The 23,466-nt window shown below is 44.3% G+C and overlaps 1 protein-coding gene across 4 annotated transcripts in view; it reads left to right on the plus strand.

The window, feature by feature from the left end:
- Window positions 1-648: 648 nt before the first annotated feature.
- CEP135 (centrosomal protein 135) overlaps window positions 649-23,466 on the plus strand; it is a 102,272-nt gene continuing 79,454 nt past the window's right edge. The window contains exons 1-4 of one of the 4 annotated variants that reach the window (XM_068278580.1): window positions 649-1,795; window positions 10,547-10,700; window positions 15,706-15,896; window positions 23,299-23,466. In XM_068278580.1, coding sequence (XP_068134681.1) covers window positions 10,588-10,700; window positions 15,706-15,896; window positions 23,299-23,466 — 472 coding nt within the window. In that variant the 5' untranslated portion in view covers window positions 649-1,795; window positions 10,547-10,587. Of the gene's footprint in view, window positions 1,796-10,543; window positions 10,701-15,705; window positions 15,897-23,298 lie in introns of all 4 variants that reach the window. The other 3 variants (XM_068278579.1, XM_068278581.1, XM_068278582.1) reach the window with 3 other exon arrangements.

A 23,466-nucleotide genomic window follows, 5' to 3' on the forward strand; every position in this document is an offset into this window, starting at 1 on the left:
TTGCTGTCACTTACAGTAGGTAGTAGAAATCTGACAGAAGTGACAGGTTTTGGACTAGTCCAACTCTTCATAGGGGATAAAAATTGGACTTTTAATCCACGGCTGGTGCAGCGGGATTCTTCTCTTCTATGATGTCCCTCTGTGCATAGAACTCCCACTAAACGAACATTCCACACAGATTACCTGACAGGACTAAAGATGTTGCCAGCTGTGATAAATCTCAAACGTAAATCAGCTACACAAAATATTTTACAATGGGAAAACACTGATTAAATAATCTATAAATTAGTATTGTAAAAAAATAAGCAATTTTATTCATTATGTTATTTTCGCTACAGTTCCTCTTTAATGCAATCTCACGTTTACCGAGAATCGTGACGCTGGCTGGCACTATTGAGAAGCTGGCTGGCACTACTGCCCCAAGTTCTTCCTGACGTGAATATGCACTGAACAGCCTGGCAGAGGGCTCATGAGAGTACCTGTCAGGGCATACAGCTGTGGGGATAACGGTACTTGTGTATTATCCCGTCTAGCAGGACAGCTCGTCCGTTAGACAGGCTTAAAAAGTCTGCACTGTGTTTCTTTAGCAGCTGATTCATCACAGATCAGCTGCTCTGTTTGTTCTGCACGCCTAATGACTTAACGAGCTGAAAGACGTTTGTGCTGGGTGAAAGGAGAGGGTGTCCCGTGAATTTCTATCACATCTTAATTAGCCACTTAGCTAGAAAGCAGTTCCTTTGACACGAAGGCTCTGAAGTCCGTCCTCCTCCCTCCTCTCAATGGGCTTCAGATGGCTTTTTGATCCTTTTTTTTCCACACAAAACAAACGCCAAACCCCCCTCAAAGGACGGAGACATGAAAGCGCCCGGGCCGCCCCGCTGTCATGAGGAAAGCTGTGTTATTAGCCCCTCTAGCAGAACGGCTCGGGAGCAGCAGCTGATCTGTGGTGAATCAGCTGATCAGGTAACAGAGTGCAGACTTTTTCAGCCTGTCTAGCTGGTGCTCACACAATCCTTACTGGGCATATGTGTGTAATATTGTGAGTGTACAAAGAAGCATTTCATACTCTACTATAAGAAAACACATTTTGTCTCGAGCAGAGTATTACAGCAATCATTAACATTGAAAGATCTACATTTTTACCTTTACATTGACTCATGATTTATTGCTCTCCTTTCACCCAGCACAAACGTCTTTCAGCTCGTTAAGTCATTAGGCGTGCAGAACAAACAGAGCAGCTGATCTGTGATGAATCAGCTGCTAAAGAAACACAGTGCAGACTTTTTAAGCCTGTCTAACGGACGAGCTGTCCTGCTAGACGGGATAATACACAAGTACCGGGATAACTGCTGCCAGGACGGGTGACAGAGCAGCGCTGTCATTGCACCAGCCTGGCTGTATCCTCTGTTGACAGCTGACTATATCAGACAGGAGGACAAGCCCCAGAGACCGCTATAGGCAGTGCATTGGCAGGGCGTTCCTTTCTTTCAGCCACTCCTGTCTAGCAGCCCGCATAGGGGGTGTGTCACTGGGAGAGAATGGGTGACATCGCGATGGAGAGGGTGGACAGGGAAGGGTTGCTATGAGCGACAGGCTGTGTTCTATAGAGGCCCAAACCGGGCTTCCTGCGCGCCATTTTCAAACCGCTCGTCTGCCCGCCGCTCTGCGCCCCGACCATTGCCGCATCCCCTCAGCCGTGTCCTAGCAACCCTCGCCGGCCGCAGCGGAGGAGGCATGAGGCCGTAAGAGCGCTGTGCGGAGGGATACGACGGGCAGGACTTCCGCTACATACTCGGTAAGACCCCGAGTGCATACCATTCATTCTAGGGATATACTCCCTGTTATATGGCCAGGGAGGAGGGTGGCAGCTGACACTAGGCCTCTGTTGTATCGGGGCCCCGTCCCAGGATGCCTTGCGGCGCAGCTGCTGCTGAGGGAACTTCTCTCCCAGCCAAGAGGGCCAGTATGGAGAGAGAGACATCTACTTCTCTATGGAAATGCTTCTTCCTAACAGACCTGAAACTACCTTTTAGTCCAGTTTTGGGCTTAAATAAAGAGAACTGACTAGTCATTGCTTCCAAAAAAAAAGCAAAACTTTGTTTTTATCCTTATTTAGTTTTCTGAAGCTGAAAGTTTAACATCTCTCTGATTGGAGTGCTGACTATACATCACAGGCTGATCCCTGATCAATTTCAGCATGAAATCTTTTAAGGACCGGTCTTGTGACCCTGCCTCGCTGTTGCTGCCCCCCCCCCCCCCCCCAATGTTAGATGTCCGCCCCATTGTCTGCATTTAAAGCCAATGGTTACCACTTTAAAAATAAAAAAGTCAGATACTCACCTAAGGAGAGGGAAGGCCCGGTCCTTATGAACCTTCCCTCTCCTCTCCCGGTGCCCTCGGTGCTGCGCTGGCTCCCCCGTTCATGTCCGCCGCCGCCGCAGGGACTTCGGAGGTCTTCGGGAGCACTCGGGCTTCTGAAGACGGGCCGCTCTATACTACGCACGCGCGAGTGCGTCATAGAGGGTGCTCCCGAAGGCTTCCGAAAGCTCCCTTCGGCTGCGGAAGTGGCAGTATTTCACCGAACTGGTCGAATACTGCTACGGGGGATCCTGCGCGGGACCGGGCACCGGGAGAGGAGAGGGAAGGCTCATTAGCACCGAGCCTTCCCTCTCCTTAGGTGAGTATCTGACTTTTTTATTTTTATAGCGGTAAACATTCACTTTAAATACTTTACCTCTCTGCTGCCCCCCAATATCTGCGCCGTACTTTCGCATTCCATGGCATGTGACTACGTCACACATGCTCCCCACATGCAATATGCTGGTAAACGTGGGACGTGAATGTGGCAGTATGGCAGACACACGGGGGCAGCAGACGGGTAAAGTATTTGCAAGCATGGGCATCCATTGTGGTCGTCGCGATATCGTACGTCATTACTGTCGCTCTCGGCCTGAGATTTTGCTGCGCTTGTCTACTTTAGGTGACCCAGCAGGAAGCCTCATAGGGACATTGAGCTAATGTGACTGGGTGAAAGGCACCCTCTCGAATTGCTAGGTTTCCAATAGGTTGTTGCAAACTATACCCACACTATTTGGCCAATCATAATGCTTTGTGCTGTTAGGCCACATTTCCACTGCAGTGTGAAATTTTCACATCCAAAAAATTGTATAAGATTTTTCTGATTGATGAAAATTCGCTTGTAAGTTTGTGCGTTTTATGTAGGTAGAACAAATGTTTTGTAAAAAAATAATACCTTTTAATGGCTAACTGATAGAGTTAAATTATGCAAGCTTTCTTGGATTTAGTCCCCTTCTTCAGGCATATTTCCAGATGTTAGCTGAAGTAAAACACTGATGCAGGTAAATAGTGAACACGAAGATAACAGTTGTGCTGGTTACTGTTTATCCGGCTGGAGCCAGTGAGTTAGTGCAACCATACATGAAATCCAGCAGGTTTCTGAAGATCATGAAGCCAAATCAATCATGTTACATAAGGAGTCATCAGAATTGCTTTATTTCGCCAAGCACGGCTGGACCGTGCCCGGAATTGGATTTGGCACAGAGATAAGGCACAGTAAAAGTAACATGACATTGGAAGTAAGACAACACAGAACTACAGAGTTAGCAACATGTTACAGAAGGTAAAAGAGTAGTACTAAATACAGGTAGTCCCCGACTTACGAACGACCCGCCGCGATGACGTCACGCCGCCGGGGACTACCTGTTCTGCGCCGTTTTAAATGCAGAGTAAGCGCAGCGGAAGGTAAATAGAGGACATCTCACCTGATCCTCGGCGGTAGAAGGTCCCATCGTGGTGCCCGTAAGCTGCACGGCCCGTCCTCTCGCTCCGTCCACTGTCCTCCCGGCGGCTTCACATGCGTCACATAATGGCGCATTAGCAGACGCCGCCAATAGGGGGCTTCTCCTGATTGTGTCATTATGCGGCGCATGTGAAGCCGCCGGGAGGACAGTGGACGGAGCGAGAGGACGGGCCGCGCAGCTTCCGGGCACCACAATGGGACCTACTACCGCCGAGGATCAGGTGAGATGTCCACTATTTACCTTCCGCTGCGGTTTCTCTGCATTTAAAATGGCGCAGACAGGTAGTCCCGACTTAAGGACAGATTCAGGTTAAGAACGAGCTGACAGTCCCTATCTCGTTCGTTAACCGAGGACTACCTGTACACACTATAGCAGAGAACAGTGATCAGGGCAGCAGCAAACATGGTCAGATGACAGTCCGTAGTTGGCTACAGGGGGAAGCGTTTGTGGAGAGAGCAGAGTTCAGGAGTCTAACGGCTGTGGGGGAAAAAAGTGTTCCTGCGTCTTGTGGTCCTAGATGAGATGGACCGGAACCTCCGGCCTGATTTGTGCCGACTGAAAAGGCTGTGGCCTGGGTGGGAGAGGTCACCAGTGATTTTCATTGTTCCGGAAAGCAATTTAGTGTTGTGGATGAGGTCTAAGGGGGGTAGAGGTTTCCCAATTATTCTCTCCGCTGAGCTGATGACCCTCTGAATTTTATATCTGTCGCTAGAGGAGGAACTAGCGTACCAGACCAGGATGGATGAGCAAAGGACCGACTCGATGGTGGCAGAGTAGAAGGATCTCAGAAGTTCCTGGAGCATACCAAGCTTCTTTAGTAGGCATAGAAAGAAGAGTCTTTGCTGCGCCTTCTTCTCAGTTGAGATAGTGTTTGCCCTCCAGGTCAGGTCATCAGAGATGGTTGTGCCCAGGAGGCGGACACTAGATACCCTTGCAAATTCAGTTCCGTCGATATAGATTGGGGGTGGGTTAGTGGCATGCTTTCTGAAGTCAATGACCATCTCAACGGTTTTGGATGTGTTTAGGACTAGCCTATTCTGTCATGAATCCTGTTCCACAATGTAAACCTTTGGTTAATGTCTTGAACATTTTCATAAATTTGTATTTAGAAATTTTTCTTAATTGTTCATTTTTGAAGTTACAAGTACTTTTAGATCTTGCATGCTGTGTCCTGGTTCACAGAAGTGTTGGCCCACTGGTGTGTCTATTTTACCCTCATTGATTTTAAAGCGGTGATGGTTCATTCTTGTACGCAGTTTTTGTCCTGTTTCTCCTATATAGATTCCTCTTGAGGGGCATTTCATGCAGCGTATCATGTATATAACATTGGATGACTCGCAGGAAAATTGGTCTTGTATTTGATGATATTTCTGTGAGTTTTGTATTTGGCTTGTGCCCAAAATATAAGGTATTTGATATCTTCCTCAGTGTCTTAAATTTTGGATTGTAGGTTACCACAATTGGGATTCTGTTGTTTTCAGTCTTTGGGGTGTACTTCAACAGTTCCTCTCTTGATTTTTAAAGTTGTCTGTGTCTGTCTCTGTCCTCTGAATTAAACATATTCGGTTATACCTCAGAGCCTTGCTGTAAACAATAGATTTTTTGGTGTGTTCCGGGTTTTATGCAAATTTTTGTACGCGAATAACGTGGAAATTTGCGTTGCTATGCATTGCCTATGCTTAGCATTGTACACGAATCGCATGCAATGTTCGAAAAATTGATGCAGGACCTCAGAGATATATATATATATATATATATATATATATATATATATATATATATATATATATATATATATATATATATATATATATATATATATATATATATATATATATATATATATATAATATAACCTATGCTCATCCTTCTACAACTTGCTTATGCCCTTTATGTTGCTGGTGTAACTTTAAATTTACTTTGTGGCACTCTGACGTGAATTACTCAACCCTAGCAAGTTTTGATAATAATAAACCGTATATAAGCAAACGCCCTTTATTAATTCTGTATATTGATGCCGTGTGTGTGTGCAGAGGTGCGATAGCCTTTCTGCACCTCCTGTGGCCCGGCATCTTTCTCCGTTCATCTAAAAAATGTCCTGATACAAAGCAGGGGTCTGCACAGCAGCAGTAAGTCTGCGGGAGTATGCGCATACTCCGGCAGGAAGATACAGCTGTGTGCGTTCCCTCTGACCCAGATATACTAGGATATACTACGCGCGCATGCGCAGTATGTCCGCTTGGGCAACTCTGACCGCAAGGGCAGGCTTCTCGCTGGAGTGCGTACTCTCGTGTACGTACTGTGGCCCTGTCGACAGCTGCTTTGGACCGGCACCTCTTTTAGATGAATGGAGAAAGATGCCGGGTCACAGGAAGTGTGGTAAGAAATATGTGCATCTCCCCACACATACATGACGTCAATTACAGAATTATTTAAAGGGAACCTTAAAGGATATCCAAAGTGACATGATGAGATAGACGTGTATGTACAGTGCCTAGCACACAAATAACTGCTGTGTTCCTTTTTTTTCTTTCTCTGTCTAAAAGCGTTAAATATCAGGTATGTAAGTGGCTGACTCAGACAGGAAGTGACTACAGTGTGACCCTCACTGATAAGAAATTACCATTTTTATCTTTCTTGCTCTCAGAAGCCATTTTCTGCTAGGAAAATGTTTTATAGTTGGAATTTATCAGTGAGGGTCACACTGTAGTCATTTACTGTCTGAGTCAGGACTGAGTCAGCCACTTACATACCTGATATTTAACTCTTTTAGACAGAGAAACAAAACAAAAAGGAACACAGCATAGTTATTTGTGTGCTAGGCACTGTACATATCCATGTCTATCTCATCATGTCACTTCAGGTATCCTTTAACTAAAGGGGGAAAAAAAGTTTCACTTAACTAGGGCTTCTACCAGCCCCTGGCAGCCAGCCTGTGCTTGCACCATCCTGGAACAATCCTCCGATCCTCTACAGCGGCTAAGTTTCGTTTTCTATACAGTGAGGCGGAAGAGATGGCAGCGCTTTCCTAGACATTCTACATCTTACTGACTAACTGCATAGATGTGCAGAGCCTAATTATAGGCAGGTTACACAACTTGCATACAAATCAGATGCAACAAAATGGAGGATGTTGGCTTCCAAAAACAGTTTGCGTGGAGAGTGTTCCTGTACTAGACTCTTCCATCGTGTTGAGGGATTCTCATGGAAGAGACCCGAACCACTAATTAACAAAAAACATAGTGTGAACCTGGGGGCAACTGGCCATAAAATGGTTTACACTTTCTCTAGGAACAGGGAGAAATTGGAAGTGCTCCTAATCAGGCTACACCTGAAAATACTATTAACAGGGTTGGTAGTAATTTCAGGTGCAGCCTGATTAGGGGCGCTGCCAATTTCTCCCTGTTCCTAAGTTACGTTATTGGCAACTGGCACTTCGCCTGCGTGGTCCTGGCCGTGCGCATTCTTGCTCACGCCGCCATCCTGCACATGCGCATTATGAGATTTCTCTCACTGCGCATGTGCATGAAACTAGGCTGCTGAAGGAAACCAGAGGATTGTTCCAGGACAACACAGGGAGGCTGGTAGAAGCCCCAGGTAAGTGAAACTTTTTTTTTTTTCGCCTTTAGTTAAGGTTACCTTTAAGGGCTAAGGTGTCCTTTAAAGCAAACCTGTGACCAGGGCTGTGGAGTCAGTACAATAATTATCTGACTTGTGCCCAGTGCACACCAAAAAGCGCTAGCGTAAGAGCAAATGCTTAGTGCTTTTTGAAGTGATTTTATTTTAAGGCGATTCTAGGCGTGTGCCTAGCAATTTTCTAAGCTTGCCTAGCGATTTTTGGAGCGTTTTGGTGTAGCGTTTTTTTTTATATTTTGTTACAGTAGAGCTGTAACTGAACAGCTTCTGTAACAAAAACGCTTGGAAAATTGCTCTGATCTAGCGCTTTTCAGAGCCATTTTCCACTTTCCTATACTTAACATTGAGGCTGAATCGCCTCAGAAATCAGCAAAAATGTGTGTGCCAGTCCTTAGACTCCTCAGTGTATGAATCCTCCAACTCAGGTACCCAAAATTGCTTTGAGGGCTCGTTTCCACTAGTGCGGCGCGCGTCTCGCAAACGCACGCCGGCACTGAGCGGGTGGGCGGGATAGCAGGCGAATCCCATGAGCCGTGCTATGCACGGCTATGGGATTCGCAGCCTCCGCCGCAAATTCTGTGCGGCGCCGTTATCCCCTATGGCAGAGTTTCCCCGTGCGATTCATGTGCGAGGAAACTGCGGAATCGCGGCGGAAACCGCGATAGTGGAAACGGGCCCTGAATCAAACTCCACAGCCCTGCCTGTGACTATGAGATATTAAAAAGTTAGATACTTACCTTGTGAAGGGAAGCCTCTGGATCCCCCAGAGCAACCTTTCTCACCTTTTTACATTGGAGGAACACTTCAAATAATTTTTTGCATCTCAAGGAACCCCTACGTTAGCGGGTGAAGTGGGGATTTCTTTTGTATAATGCATGGTGGGTGTGGTTGTTCATTGTAACAGTCTTGTTAGCTTCTATTCCATGCTTCTTACTTACAGTCTTTCCTATTATAGTAGTGCAAGTTAGTGTTCTTTGCTATAGATCCCATAATTACAGTGCTCCCGTATAACAGTACTCTTTATTACACTGCAACAACAAGATGTGTGCATCACCAAGCTGAACCTGACTCATCAGGCTGCAAACTTAGCCCGAACGGCTCAATTAAGGGCACTGCTTGTGCAAATTTGCATTTGCTTTCACTTGCCAGAATATGCAGGGTCTTAACTAACTACACTGCAAAATTTTGCCCTGTGTACGGGGAGCTGCGAGTAGGCCACCCATGCCGCTGTGAAAGGAGAGTGGCATGAACAGAGTTCCAACCCTCTCACTGCTCGGAAGCACTGCAGCTGCATGCTCAGGGGCTGAGAAGTGTAGACGGCTCTCCCGAGCGTGGCCGCTCCAGGAATAGCTGTCCACTCCCACCCCCCATAGGATAGGTACTTACCTTGTAACATACTCTGTCCATCTGTATGGAAATCTGCAAAATTAGCACATTTTGGGAGCACCAAGGGAAGAAGGGGGAGCACTGCAGGGACTTATTATGGTGCCATTCGTTATACTGTCTCCCAATTCTATTGCTATTTATTGTGTTCCTTATTATTCTGACTTTCAATGTAATGCTTCTTCATACAGTACCCCCTATATAATTATAATTGTGTGCTCTATTATACTCCACCCCTACCACATTTGGGGTGAGTGTACAATGAGTGAAGAGGACACAGAGGAGCCAAAGAGGTACTATTGAAACTTTCTCAGCCCACCACTGTCACGGGAGGGGGAAATGCCAGGGAACCCCCGCGAAGACCTCAAGGAACCCTGGGCTTCCAGGGAACTTAAGTTGAGAAATTCTGCTCCAAAGGCTTCCCATGTCCTTCTCCAGACCCCTCCTGGACATTGGAACCCTATAGAACTTTGTGTTTGTGCTCCCTTATGTGAAACAAGTGCAGCCGCACTGCAGAGTAGCATGGACCAGCTCTGGCTTCAGTGAAAAAAACCAAGCCTGATTAGTCTGACTGCAGGCAGCAGCCATTGACAAGAGCTTGTGTACAGCCTTTGGGATGTCCTAGCACTGGAGCGATCTGGAGGCGGCTCTGCATTATTGAGGTAAGTATCCAGTTGGGGCATTTTTTTCTCGCTACAGGTACTCTTTTTAAAGATAACCTAAAGTCAAAAAAAAAAATGAGATGAACTCACCTGGGGCTTCCCTCAGCCCCCTGCAGCCGATCGGTGCCCTCGCAGCTCCGCTCCGATGTCCCAGGACCCGCCGGCGAGCACTTCCGGTTTGGCCGTCACCGGCCGACAGGCATGGGAACGCGAGTGGTTGTTCGCGTTCCCAGCCTGTATATCGCCCCCTATGCGGCCAGGAGGTCGCAATAGCAGCATAGAGGGCGATATACAGGCTGGGAACGCGAACAATCACTCGCGTTCCCATGCCTGTCGGCCAGTGACGGCGTAACCGGAAGTCGTCGCCGGCGGGTCCAGAGGCATCGGACCGGAGCTGCGAGTAGTTACTTCCACTGACATCACCTTCCAGCAGTAAAAATGTCACCGTGTGATAAATGTCAGAATGTAAATCGGGGAGAGGAAAGCTTTTACAATGAACAAACACTGACTAAATCATTTATACATAATTATTGTAAAAATGAAGCACTTTTTCTATTACATTATTTTCACTGGAGTTCCTCTTTAAGTGCAGGAGCTTTATTTTACACACAGAGTTATGTCTACAAAGCTACTAGATGACATGTGCCCGGAGATGGGCTTTTCCCATAGATATAGAAGTCTGCAACATTAGTGCAGTAATAAACTGAACCTTAGATCTGTAAAGCGCTATACAAATGTTGACATTATTATCACGATTTTATTTCAGTTTAGAAAGCAATGTATTGTACAGTAGATGGGGGTACTTGTTTGTCCTGCCATGTGAGGCTTCCTTGTTAAAGTCTTGACATCTTACAAAACTTATAGAACTGGTCAGATCATGTATTGCTTCCGTTTGGTAATCCTGTCTTCATTTTTTCCCCTCTTGGTGCACAAGCCTTGTTTCTGGTTCTGTCTTGTGGTCACACAGGCAGCAGGCATACATGTACTGTTTGAAGCTGGAAAGATTCAACTTAAAATATTTAGTATATTATTTTTTCCTAGAAGCACTTTAGTCCCTTGATGGTGTTGCGATAGAGATCTCTACAATGACCACTGCCGCAGAAAGAAAGTTCATTAATCTCCGGAAGCGCCTGGACCAGCTGGGCTACAAGCAGCCACTGGGCATTGAGTCTTTGCCACTTGTTGAAAAGCTTTTCAGGTATGCTGGTGTCAGAAGGCTATTCACTATAACTATACATTTACTATCCCTGACCTTTTTCAAGTAGATACAAAGTAACATGACATACATACCATCTAACAGGAAGTACCATCCTAATCAGAAAGTAAAGCTTTTAAAGGTACGTAGCCTGATCATGAGAGTAGACAACAAATTTGGGTTTGCTGTGTCACAAATATGTAGCATGATAAGTGCTCATTACCAAGCAGCACTTGGCTTATACAGTGCTGTCAATTAAAATAAGAGTTGAGAAATGTTTTTTTTCCCACAATAATGCCTCTTGTACATCTTCTTATTATCTTTTGGGAGACATGTCATTTCCCATCAAAAAATTACTTGCTGGTTGAATTAAAGTAATTTTTTTTTCGTTAAAGTGTAACTGTCGGGCATAAAATCAAAAATCAATTCTTTATTTGTATCTGGTAAACAAGTAATACGGATGCTAACCAGGCAAACCAAACGTTAAAATCACTATTACTTTTCTTGTTTATAAATGATCATTCCCCAGTTTACCTGACTCTTATTTGGTACGTTGCCGCACAAAGGAAATTGCAGGGCATGCTGGGTTGTCTTTTTTTTTTTGCTTCTTTATTTCCCCTCAGACTTAACTAATGTACAGAAGCAAAAAAGGACAACCCAGCATGCCCTGCAACTTCCTTTTTGCTGCAACGTACCAAATAAGAGTCAGGAAAACTGGGGAATGATCATTTATAAAAAAGAAAAGTAATAGAGATTTTAACTTTTGGATTACCTGATTGGCATCCTTATTACTTGTTTACCAGATAAAAATAAATAATTGATTTTTGATGTTATGCCCGACAGTTACACTTTAAATAAAAGTGTTTATTAAAGCATTTTTCAAAAAGTTACAATCATACACATTGAATATTCTGCAAATGGTTTCCAATATCATAATTAATAGGTTCAACACATTACAATGGAAAGAAGAATGGAAAAATGGGTACGGTAAGTAACATAGTAACAAAGTTAGGACATGCAGTTGTTTGTCCAGCGATCCCAAACTTTATTGAATTTACCCAGACAGTTTTGATGTGCATATATTAGTTTTTTGTAGGGGAGTGATTGATTAATGTTAGTTTTCCAAGCTTCTAGAGAAGGAGGAATGGGAGAGAGCCATCTATAGGTAACACATTGTTTGGACACAAATAGTGTTTCAGATAAGACTTTATCAAATTTAGCAGTGTCTTCGTCTAGGAGATTCAGTATGCAGGATTTTATATCAAGGGAGATGGGCAAGCCCATCAAGTCGTGCAGAAAATCAGTGACTTGTTTCCAGAAATCAGCATCCGGAGGGCATTGCCATATAAGATGTAAAAAAGATGGGTTCGGAGCAAGACTTTAAAGAGAATCTGTATTGTTAAAATCGCACAAAAGTAAGCATACCAGTGCGTTAGGGCCTAGGTTCTCAAACGTGTGGTACGCGTACCCCAGGGGGTATATCTGATGGTTCCAGGGGGTACTCGGGCTTGACATACTCAACCAAGAATAACACATTTAGAGTTTTAGAAAATGCTAAATATTATTTAAAACAATACCAAATTAGTATTTTAGCTAATTAAAAGCAATAGTAAATGCTTGGAAATTGTTTAGACCCAATTATGTACTACGATTAAACTTATATTTGTCAAGGGGTACTTGTGATAATGTTTACTATGCTAAGGGGTACTTGGTGAGTACAGGGTTTTAAAAGGGGTACACACCAATAAAATGTCGAGAAACCCTGCGTTAGGGGACATCTCCTATTTCCCTCTGTCACAATTTCCCCTCTCCCCGCCACATTAAAAGTAGTCAAAAACAGTTTTAAAAAGTGTGTTTATAAACAAACAAAATGGCCACCAAAACAGGAAGTAGGTTGATGTACAGAATGTCCACACATAGAAAATACATCCATACACAAGCAGGCTGTATACAGCCTTCCTTTTGAATCTCAAGAGATCATTTGTGTGTTTACCTTCTGTCCCCTTGCAGCTCTCATGCACGGAAGAGTAACAGGCTTCCTACGGACAGCTCTGCCTGTGCCTGTGTTTGTAATTCCTCAGTATGTGTCAGCCAGTTCCTTTCACAGCCTAACAGAGGAGGATTTTTATCCAGCTCTCTTTCACTGATATCAGATAGCAGAGACTCTGCTGGCTTATGTAAATAACACACACACTGGAGTGTGCATAGAGGGGCCTGGAGAGGGTTGTGCATAGCAGTTCAGCACGGAAGAGTTGGCAGCCTTCCAGACACAGGATGACAAGTCCGACAGGGGAAAGATACATTGATTTATTACAGAGACAGTGATAGTATAAAGTGCTGCAGTAAGCCAGAGCACATTAGAATAAGTTTAGGAACTTGTAGGATGGTAGAACAAAGCATGACATTTTTGTTACGGAGTCTCTTTAAGGACAAAATTTAGAGGCGAAAGGGGAAAACCTGATAATACGAGCTGGGGTAAGATAATTTTGGTGAAGAGTACAGAGTTGTGCGAGTCTGTCTTTCAAACGGGGAAACACGCTATGGAGAGGATAAGCAGTCATCCCATTCCTCCTCATCTAACTGTACTCCAAGAGCAGACCATTTTGTCATGGCTTTTTCAGTCACTGGTACAGCATGAGGATCTAGTAAAATATGGTATAATGTATGGTACCTACATGGTGTTTACAAGGGCCATTCTTTAATTCTTCCATAATCAAAGAGACTGTGGTGCAGGGTAAACCATTTAGGAATTGAGCCAGTAGAGCATGGCATAGTTGAATATACATAAAGTGCTGGATAGGTAACAGTGATAATTGAGTCTGCAAAGCAGCCAGAGCCATGCAATACTTGACCCAGATATATAATTCCTTTATCATAGCACATAACAGTATTTTCAAGTTTTGCTAGTTCAGGGAGAGATGGGTTGTTCCAGGAGGGGGTATGGTATTCTAAGGAGGGTATTGAGAATATTTTGGAAACTGATCGCCATATCAAACTTGCTTGTTTTAAGATAGTGTTATTGGGTAGATTGGAAAGCAGGGTACCTTTAAGCAAAGCAAATGGTAAATTGTTGAATAAAAGTAACTTTCAGTCAAAATTTGCCAGGGGTATGATTAATTATGGGCAGCACTGTAAATGGCTGCAGAAAGAGCCTCTCAGCAAATGTAAAGGCACACCTTGTGCAACTGCATCTGCAGTACCAGAAATAACAAGGGTCAAAACCAACAACACTATATCTTCCTGTCACTAAAAGACGTGGTTTACATAAAAATGCTGACATGTTGATAGGGGTGCCAAGTGTAGGCTTCCTTGTGCCTCCTCATCTCTCTTGAGCTTTACCCAAGCTATGGAAACACATATAGGCTATGTGACGTGGGAGCTACATTACCAGAAAGGGGGAGCAATACAGGCAGTGCACCAGGCAAATTCATTGCGTAGAAGTTCCACCCGCAGCTGCATCCCGGAGGGAGCACAGGTATAACCCCAACCCCGCCCCACCCAGTGCTGCCACCACCTGGGAGAGCCATGTACAACTATTTCCCAAAGGAAAGGGAATGTTGAAATGTCACAAATAAGTATCTCATTACCAAACAGCACCTGGCTTATACATGGCTGCAGAAAATAGTGTAGTTTCGGTCCTTGCTATTTCTGGTACTACAGATGCAATTGCTAGTTTTGTCGTTCGAATCCAGGTTTACTTATTTGGAAACCCAGATAATGCCGTCTAAAGCCGTTCAGTACCATTACGATTGCAAAGAGTCATGGAGTTGCGTTCCACCAGAATCCAATGCTTTTTCCTTCTGCCTTGGGGAAAGCTTCAGTCACATGAAACGTGACGTGACACGATTCGATTAATCCGTTTTCAAGCTGCATAAATTTGCAAACACAATTTGCATAGTCCTGAATCAACTGGTAATTATTTGCATTTCATTGACCATCCCTAAACAGAGGATGTTGGCGGTGTGTGTCAGAGAACTTCTTCATTTGTGGGGAAAGTTGTTTTTTTATTAGGGCCTATTGGATTAAAAAAAAAAATACTATGGGCCTGTTTCCACTACACGCAGATTGGATGCAGAAAAACTGACTCCAATGAATGCCTATGGGAAAGTCTGCATCAGAAAAATTGCGTTTAGTGGAAACAGGCCCATAAGCATTCATTGGAGTCAGTTTTTCTGCATCCATTCTGCATCCCATCTGCGTGTAGTGGAAACAGGCCCTAATGCGTGGATAAGAAAATAGTTGGGATGCTGGAAGGGGATATTTGAGTTGCAGATGGGAGGTTAATGGGGTTCCATTCTTGTAAAGACATTGGCCCAAATTCAATATGATATCTGGGCCTAGAATTTAAAGAGAACCAGAGACGAAGCACCCTCATGTATTTTACCATATATATCAATGGGAACATGACAGTAATCACCTACTCTGCTCTTTGTTTCATTCTTCTCTGCTAAATCTGCCTGTTATCAGCTCTAATAAGAATCCCTCACTGAGCATTCAGTCTAGCTTTGCCCCGGAATGATTATAGCTGAGTCAGTCTTCTGTGATGTATTTTCAAGCCCAAGTCTGACCCCTCCTGGCTCTGCTTTTTTGCTATGTATCCTCGGCGGGCTTGGACTTGAAAAGACATCGCAGAAGACTGACTCAGCTATAATCATTCTGGGGCAAAGCTAGACTGAATGCTCAGTCTGGGATTTTATCAGAGTTGATAACAAGACTGAGCAGTGAAGAATGAAACAAAGAGCAGAGTAGGTGTTTACTGTCATGTTCCCATTGATATATGTGCTAACATACGTGAGGTTTCTTCGTCTCTGGTTCTATTTAAATAACTAAGATGGAGAAGAGGTTAAAGGAATTAGAAGGAAAATCATACTGTAAAGATGTTGCAACAGTTACAAATGAGCAGCTTAATACTTCGCTTCTCCGGCATGAAGTCCTTTCTTAATGTCTGACATCTATTAATGCAAACTATTAACCACTGTTGACATTTTGGTTTGTGTGTATTTCACAGTGACCTTGTTCATACTACAGAGAGCCTTCGCAATGCAAAGCTGAGCGCCAGCAAGAATGAGAAGGAGAACAAGAATTTTGACTCGGTGATAGAACCTTACAAGGCAGAAAATGCCAGACTTGTCAGGGAAAACAATGAACTGCACTTGGAACTCCTGAAGATTAAAGAAGATTCAGACCGTCACATTAAAGGTCAGGCACCCGCTCTTGAGAGTCTAAACTAAATGAAAGCACCAGTGAACTAGTTAAGTACACTTTGCCTCTGACACAGGAGACCAAGGTTCAAATCTTGGCTCTTCCATTTCAGTAAACCAGCACCTATTCAGTAAGGAGATCTTGGGCAGGATTCCATAACACTGCTACTGGCTATAGAGCGCACCCTAGTGGCTGCTGCTCTGGCGCTTTGACTCTGCCAGGAGAAAAGCATGCTATAAATGTTCTGTCTTGTCTTGCCTCTTGTCTACCAGCCTTGCATTCAGGTGAGTATCTGATTTTGATCCCGAGCTTTGGCTCAGGATCGCTTTAACGTTGTACAGAATTATGCAGTCATAAACCAACTTGCTCAAGAGAAAGCAGAGGAATGAGCACCACCCACAGTCGGAAGCTAGGACATGCAGCACTGTAGAAACAACTAGTGTTAAGCAAAGAAGACTGGATGTAAAGAAACATTTTATTATCTCAATACATAGCGCAACATTCATCCGGCTATTTTTTCTTTTTTTTTGGTTAAAGGGAACCTAAACTGAGAAGGATATGGATTTTCCTTTTAAAATAATACCAGTTGCCTGACACCCCTGCTGATCCTGTGTCTCTAATACTTTTAGCCAGAGCCCCTGTACAAGCATGCAGATCAGGCGCTCTGACTGAAGTCAGACTGGGTTGGCTGCATGCTTGTTTCAGGTGTGAGATCCAGATACTACTGCAGCAAATTGATCAGCAGAAGAGAGTCAGGCAACTGGTATTGTTTAAAAGAAAAAATCCCTATCCCTCTCAGTTCAGGTTCCCTTTAAGCATATATCAACCTGCTATCTCTCTCATATCTTCCACAAAGTAGCTGCATGCCAAAAGGTACGGCTGCTTGTATCTCTTTATGTGCATTCTCTGCACCAGGCATCTGGCCGCTGCTGTGAACACGTCAGCAGAGAGACACATCTCCGCTAGGGGCTGCAATTTTACTTTTTTAAATACTCATTGGTTGCAGCATTTAAAGTGAACCTTAAGCCAGAAAAAAAGAGTTTTACTCACCTGGGGCTTCTACCAGCCCCCTGCAGTAGTCCTGTGCCCTCGCAGCCACTCACTAATCCTCTGGTCCCCCGCTGCCAGCTAGTTTTGTTTTTGCCGACAGGCCCGTCAGGACTGGCCACGCGTAGCTTTTTCCGCATTCCCGACTGTAATTAGCGATATTGCAGACCGCAAAGCGTACAAAAATACGCGTCACGGCCCGCAATATCGCTAATTACAGTCAGGAATGCGGAAAAAGCTACGCGTGGCCAGACCTGACAAAAACTAAACTAGCTGGCAGCAGGGGACCAGAGGATTAGTGAGTCGCTGCGAGGGCACAGGACTTCTACAGGGGGCTGGTAGAAGCCCCAGGTGAGTACAACTCTTTTTTTCCCCACAATCCTTCAGGGCAAAGGTGAGACGTAGCTCCTCCCAGGAACAGGAACAGACAGCACTTCCCCTATAAAAAAGTCACATGGTTAGTCCATCCTCAGTGCTGTTTGTTCCTGCGTCCAGGCAGGTCGGCATCTCCCCTTTGGGTGAAGCCTGTGTGCTGGGCTGCAGGTGGATCTCTCTGGGTGGCTGAGACTGTGGTACTGAGGCAGTCTGGCCATGCGCCCCAGGCTGGAGCTTTCCTGGGGTTTGCCTACCTTTCTCTCCCGCTTCCAGGGAGAGCAAGAGTGGAAGGCGTGGGTTCCCCTTGGCGGCCTTGCGGCGGAGTGAGCAGGACGGAGGTAAGCCGGCGGCCATGTGCAGCGTGGAGCTCATTGCGGCCATTAGGACGCTTGGCCGCGTCCGGATGCGTACTTTCCGGCGGGTATGCCGAAAGTAACAATTTGTAGTGCCGGCTCATTACTCTCTCTGCAGCTTCCGGGCCGCCACTCATCCATTCGCGGCAGGCCAGGTATGTTTCAAGGGGAAGCTGCGCGGGCCTGTAGCACTGTTGCTCAGAGAGAGTTTGTCCTGCGCTGGATGTGTCAGCTGGAAGCATGTCAGACGCTGAGAGGATTGAGAGCAACCAGGCCGCCCAAAAGGTGAGATAATGGTTTCTCTTTCTGGGCTGATTGTGCTATATGTGTGAGCAGAGTTACATGCCTTGTTGTGTTGTTGTTTATGCCAATACTAAGGCTTCTGCTAAATCTGCTGCTGCTGCTGCGGATAAGCACAGGCATCCTCCTAATGATAAAACATGCCCTTTGTGCAATTTTATGTTGCCCTATGCAAAGACTGTCAGTTGTGCATACAGAGGGTTGTAGGGGAGGAGCCGGGTCACTCTGTTCAGGATACATTAAATCCTTTAGAGAGGTGATTAATGCTTCATTGGAATCAATTAAGTCCTCATTATTGAATGCTAATCCATCCACTTCTCAGGTTGCTGTATCTGGAGTATCTGTGACTGAAGTTGATAGTTTCAGACACTAGAGAAATACAATCTGAATCTGTTTCAAAGTTTAAATTCTGTATTGAGGATGTGGTAGCTGTTTTGTTTATTCATAATCAATTATACAAAGCTGAAGGATCCACTTAATTAAGGGCTGGTTCAGACGGACGCTTGCGGAGCGTTTACCGCAAGCGTTCGGACCGTCGCGGTAAACGCTCCCATTCAAGTGAATGAGAGCGTTTACACCAAGCTTTTGCGCGCTTTTACCCGAACGCGGCGTTCGGGTCCCGATTTTCGCGAGCGTTCGGGCTGCCCCTGGAAGCAACATGTAGCTTCCAGGGAGCGGCCAACCGCGACGGCTAATGTTCCCCTACGGGAAAAAAAAACCGCAACAGCATCACGACGCGACCGAAGGCTACTGAAAGCCTGACCGCTCAGCCGCCGCAACGCCCCCAGACGCGACGCTACGCAGACGTCCGTCTGAACCAGCCCTAAAAGGTGGATGTTTATTTGAAAAGGTCTTGGGAGGCTAGTGTGGCTATGTTTAGGCCGGCTTTTACCTCTACATGTGTGGCCACAACTTTGGAGCTGTGGATTAATCAGCTCAAAGCTAACATACTGGCTGGTGCACCTGTTTTGCAATTGTTTAATCCTATTGCTATTTTCATTTAAACTGCTGCATATTTATCAGATGCTTCTGCTGAAGCAATTAGGTTTACTGCCAGGTCCATTGCTCTGTTTCTATTAGAGCCTTGTGGCTTAAAATATGGGATGGTAATATCTCATCCAAAAACAGGCTGTGTGGTGTCCCTTTTTCAGGTGAATTGTTGTTTGGTCCAGAACTGGATTCAGCTTTGGAAAAAACATTGAATAAAAATAAAGTTTTGCTTAAGAAACAGAAGACTGTGGTAACAATATTTTTCGTAAGCCAAGGAGTGATCAAAAGGATGCCTCTAAGGATTAAAGTAAAGGCAGGAGGTGGACTTTTGACAAGTCCAGGAAAGGGGGCTTTAAGTCTAAAGCTCTAGAGTCCCAGTCAGAATCCCAATGACTCGTGTCAGGCGGTGGGGGGAAGGCTAAGATACTTTCTCTTAGGTGGGCAAAAGTGTCAAAAAATCCATTTATTTGCCAGACAATAATGTTTGGTTTCCAAATAGTTTGCCCTTCCTCCACCATCAAGATTTGTGATCTCAAAGGCCCTAAGAGATCCCACTCTGGTTCCATAGATTTTGAGCATATTGCAGAACATGCTAAGACAGAATTATTATTATTATTATTATTATTATTATTGATTTATAAAGCGCCAACATATTCCGTGGAGCTGTACAAGGTAATGGAATTCATCCTGTGCCTGATTCTGCACCTAACAAACCTGAGTCGGTTTATGAAAAATTTTCGGATGGAATCAGTAAGGGAGTTATTGTTTCCAGAGGCCTTTATGGCATCTCTGGATCGAAGAGATGCATATTGGCATATGCCGATTCACCAAAAATCACAAAAATTCTTAAGTTTTGCAGTGAGAATAAATGGGATGGTAGAACACTACCAGTTTGTTTGCCTCCTGTTTGGGATCACTTCTGCCCCAAGAATGTTCACAAAAATTCTGGGAGAAGCATTAATTCCGTTAAGGGAACAATCGATTTTAATCATTCCGTATTTAGACGACTTGCTTATTCTAGGAAGTTCAGCAAAACAGCTGAAAATCCATTTGAATCTGGTATCAGAACATCTCCGATCCCTAGGTTGGATCATCAACCTGGAGAAGTCCTCTCTAATTCCAAGTCAGAGAACTCAGTTTCTTGGCATGCTAGTGGATTCAGTAAAACAGATGATTTTTCCTTCCTCCCAAGAAGATTCTGAAGATAAGTTTGGCAGTGAAATCATTACAAGGGGAAGACAAAGTTTCCCTAAGAACGATTTTGTCGGTGTTTGGGTTAATGTCATCCACGATGGTGGCAGTTCCCTGGGCATTAGCGCATATCGGGAAGATACAGAGGGTCCTCCTAGAAAATTGGGACGGTCGTCCACAAACATTAGATTTCAAAGTCAAAATCCCTCAAACTGTGTGTCTCTGCAACGGTGGTTGGAGGAATCCTACCTTATGAAGGGCAGGCCTTGGAAGGGGCCTGTAGACAACGTAATAACTACGGATGCAAGCGCCTGGGGCTGAGGAGCTCATATAGCTCACAGAGCCTTTCAGGGGAAATGGACAAAATCAGTCTCAAAGGTTATCCAATTGAAAGGAATTAACAGTAGTAAGGCTGGCTTTATTTCAGGTGCAATCGATACTGTTGCAGTCCAATGTTCTGATCCAGTCGAACAACGTTACGGCAGTAGCGTTTATCAACAAACAGAGGCACGCGATTCCTGTTGTTGCAGGAGGAAGCGGAGGACATCTTGTCTTGGGCAGAAAAGAATGTGTCATCCTTGAGAGCTGTTCATCTCAAGGGAACACTCAATATACATGCAGACAAACTGAACAGAAGCAGGATTCTGTCATCAGAATGGTCTCTAAACAAGGAGGTGTTTTCGCAGACATCATAAAACGATGGGGAACACCGTCAATCGATCTGTTTGCAACAGAAGACAATACCCAGATTCAGACTTGTTTCTCTCTCAATCCAAGAGATCAAAGCAGGGGGGTGAATGCATTCATTCAAGAGTAGAACTTTCCACTTCTGTATGCATTTCCTCCTCTCAATTTGATTCCCGCGGTCATCAGCAAATGGAGAGGTTGTCAAAATTGGATGATTTTGATAGTACCTTGGTGACCGAGAAGGAGCTGGTTTTCAGCTCTCAGGTTAGCATCAGAAGACCCTTGGAGACTTCCTTGCAGGCCGGATCTACTGCTACAAGGGAACCTGTGGCATCCGCATCCAGGAAAATTGAATCTGTTAGTCTGGATCTTAAATTAGCCTTACTCAAAAAGTTGGGAGTATCTGAGAAGGCAGCCTCTACATTTGTTACTAGCTGTAAGGAAGTTACTAGGAGGATCTATCTGAAATACTGGAAGACTTTCCATCTTTGGTTATCTGGCTCTAAGTTTGATAGCTTGTCAGTCCCAGCAGTCCTGGTTTCTCCAGGACGGTTGGGATAAAAATATTTGTGAGTACGCTTAAGGTGCAGATTGCTACCTTATCTGCTTTTCCAGGTATCCCCTTGTCTTCCTCTCCAATACTGAGATTTCGGAAGGCTCTATCTAGGAAACTGCCAGTTTACAAGCCATACGTTTCTCCTTGGGATTTATCGTTAGTATTAGAGGGGCTGTCCAAAGGTCCTTTTGAGCCGCTAGGGGACAGTTCTTTTAAATTTCTTACATTAAAGACGGTATTTTTAGTAGCCATCACTACAGCCAGAAGGGTTAGTGAGCTACAGGCCTTGTCTATGAAAAGTCCTTATTTTCAGGATAGGTTAGTATTACAGACGGATCCAAAGTTTTGTCCAAAAGTTATGTCTAGGTTTCACAGGTCGCAGGATATTATTTTGCCTACCCTCTGTGAATCCAAGTTGTGGAAAAGAGAGGATTTTTCACTCATTAGATGTTAGAAGATGTGTTCTGGAATACTTGAACAGAGCTGCAGATGTCTGGAAGACCGATTCCTTATCTGTTTTATTTCAGGGAAAACTGTAGGTCAGAGAGCTTCTAAATCTACTATAGCTAATTGGATTAGGTTAGCTATTATAAAAGCTTTCAGAGTTATGGGAAGTGAGGCTCCTGCCTCATTTAAAGCTCACTTTTCTAGAGCTAGGGCAGCTTCTTGGGCTAATAATGCAGGGGCTTCGCCTGAGCAAATATGTAAAGCAGCAACGTGGTCAAGCTTTTCTACGTTCATCTGTCATTACCGAATTGATGCAATGTCTGCACACGACCAGGCGGTTGGTAGAAACGTTCTCCAAGCATTGGTCCCACCCTGAGGTTGTATTACTTGTTAATCGTCTCACCTTTGCCCTGAAGGATTGTGGGGAAAAAGCAGAGTTAGTACCTGCTAACGATGTTTTCAACAATCCTTCAGGGCAACGATCCCACCCGGGTGTTAATTGTCTGTGTCTGATAGTTGCACGGTTATGGGTTAGTGGAATGTTCACCTGTCGGGTACTTGGCTAAACGCACTGAGGGTGGACTAACCATGTGACTTTTTTATAGGGGAAGTGCTGTCTGTTCCTGTTCCTGGGAGGAGCTACGTCTCACCTTTGCCCTGAAGGATTGTTGAAAACATCGTTAGCAGGTACTAACTCTGCTTTTTTTTTTTTTTTTTTTTTCTGGCTTAAGTGTCTCTTTAAGTACATTTTACTTTAAAAATGCAATTATCCTCATTATATTGTCATAAAATAAATAATGCTATTGATAAATCTGCCTATCGAGGCTGGTAGCTGTGCATTTGGATGTGCAGATCACATTTAGGAAAACTGGGTATCAGTTATGGACCATGTAATAGTCAATGGTAACAGGAAGGTAAATATTGGCCCAGAACACACTGTAAAAGAGCCACTGTAGTGACGCATGGTAGAATGCAGTAAATTATACAGTATACTGACGTTTATAAATTATTAGCCTGGTTTCATCCTCAGAAACACTTCCTATATCTAGATTTTGCTGTATATTGGTATGTAGCCCCTCCCTCCCTGTGATGCTTAGCCTAGGCTGTTTACCTATGAGAAATTCTCCTCCCAGAGCATTCTGGCAGACCAGGCATTATTTTAACTGGGTTCGGAATTCTCAAAAAACATTCCGCAGAGCTGCACCTGACAGGATTAAAGACGTCGCCGCCTGTGATACACTTCAGAATGTAAAGCAGGGTGTCAGGGTGAGGAAACATTTTACAATCGGCAAACCCTAAATCATTTATAAATTAATATTGTAAAGAAAAATAAGCAATTTCATGTTATTTTTGCTACAGTTCTTCCTTAATATAAACATGCATTCTTTTATCCTATGTATATTGTTGTCGCATGTTATTTTCATGCATTCATTTCATTTTTTATTTCTTGAAGACTTGAAAGCTTCTCTGAGAAAACTTGAACATCAGACGGCTGATCTGAAATTTTTAAACAACCAATATGTTCATAAAATCCGCTCAATGGAAAAAGAAAGCAAAGCAAAAACAGAGAAGATTCAGCAGCTGCAAGAGAAAAATCTGCAAGCTGTGGTGCAAACACCAG

This window comes from Hyperolius riggenbachi, chromosome 1, assembly GCF_040937935.1.
Source record: "Hyperolius riggenbachi isolate aHypRig1 chromosome 1, aHypRig1.pri, whole genome shotgun sequence".
Taxonomy (NCBI): Eukaryota; Metazoa; Chordata; class Amphibia; order Anura; family Hyperoliidae; genus Hyperolius; species Hyperolius riggenbachi.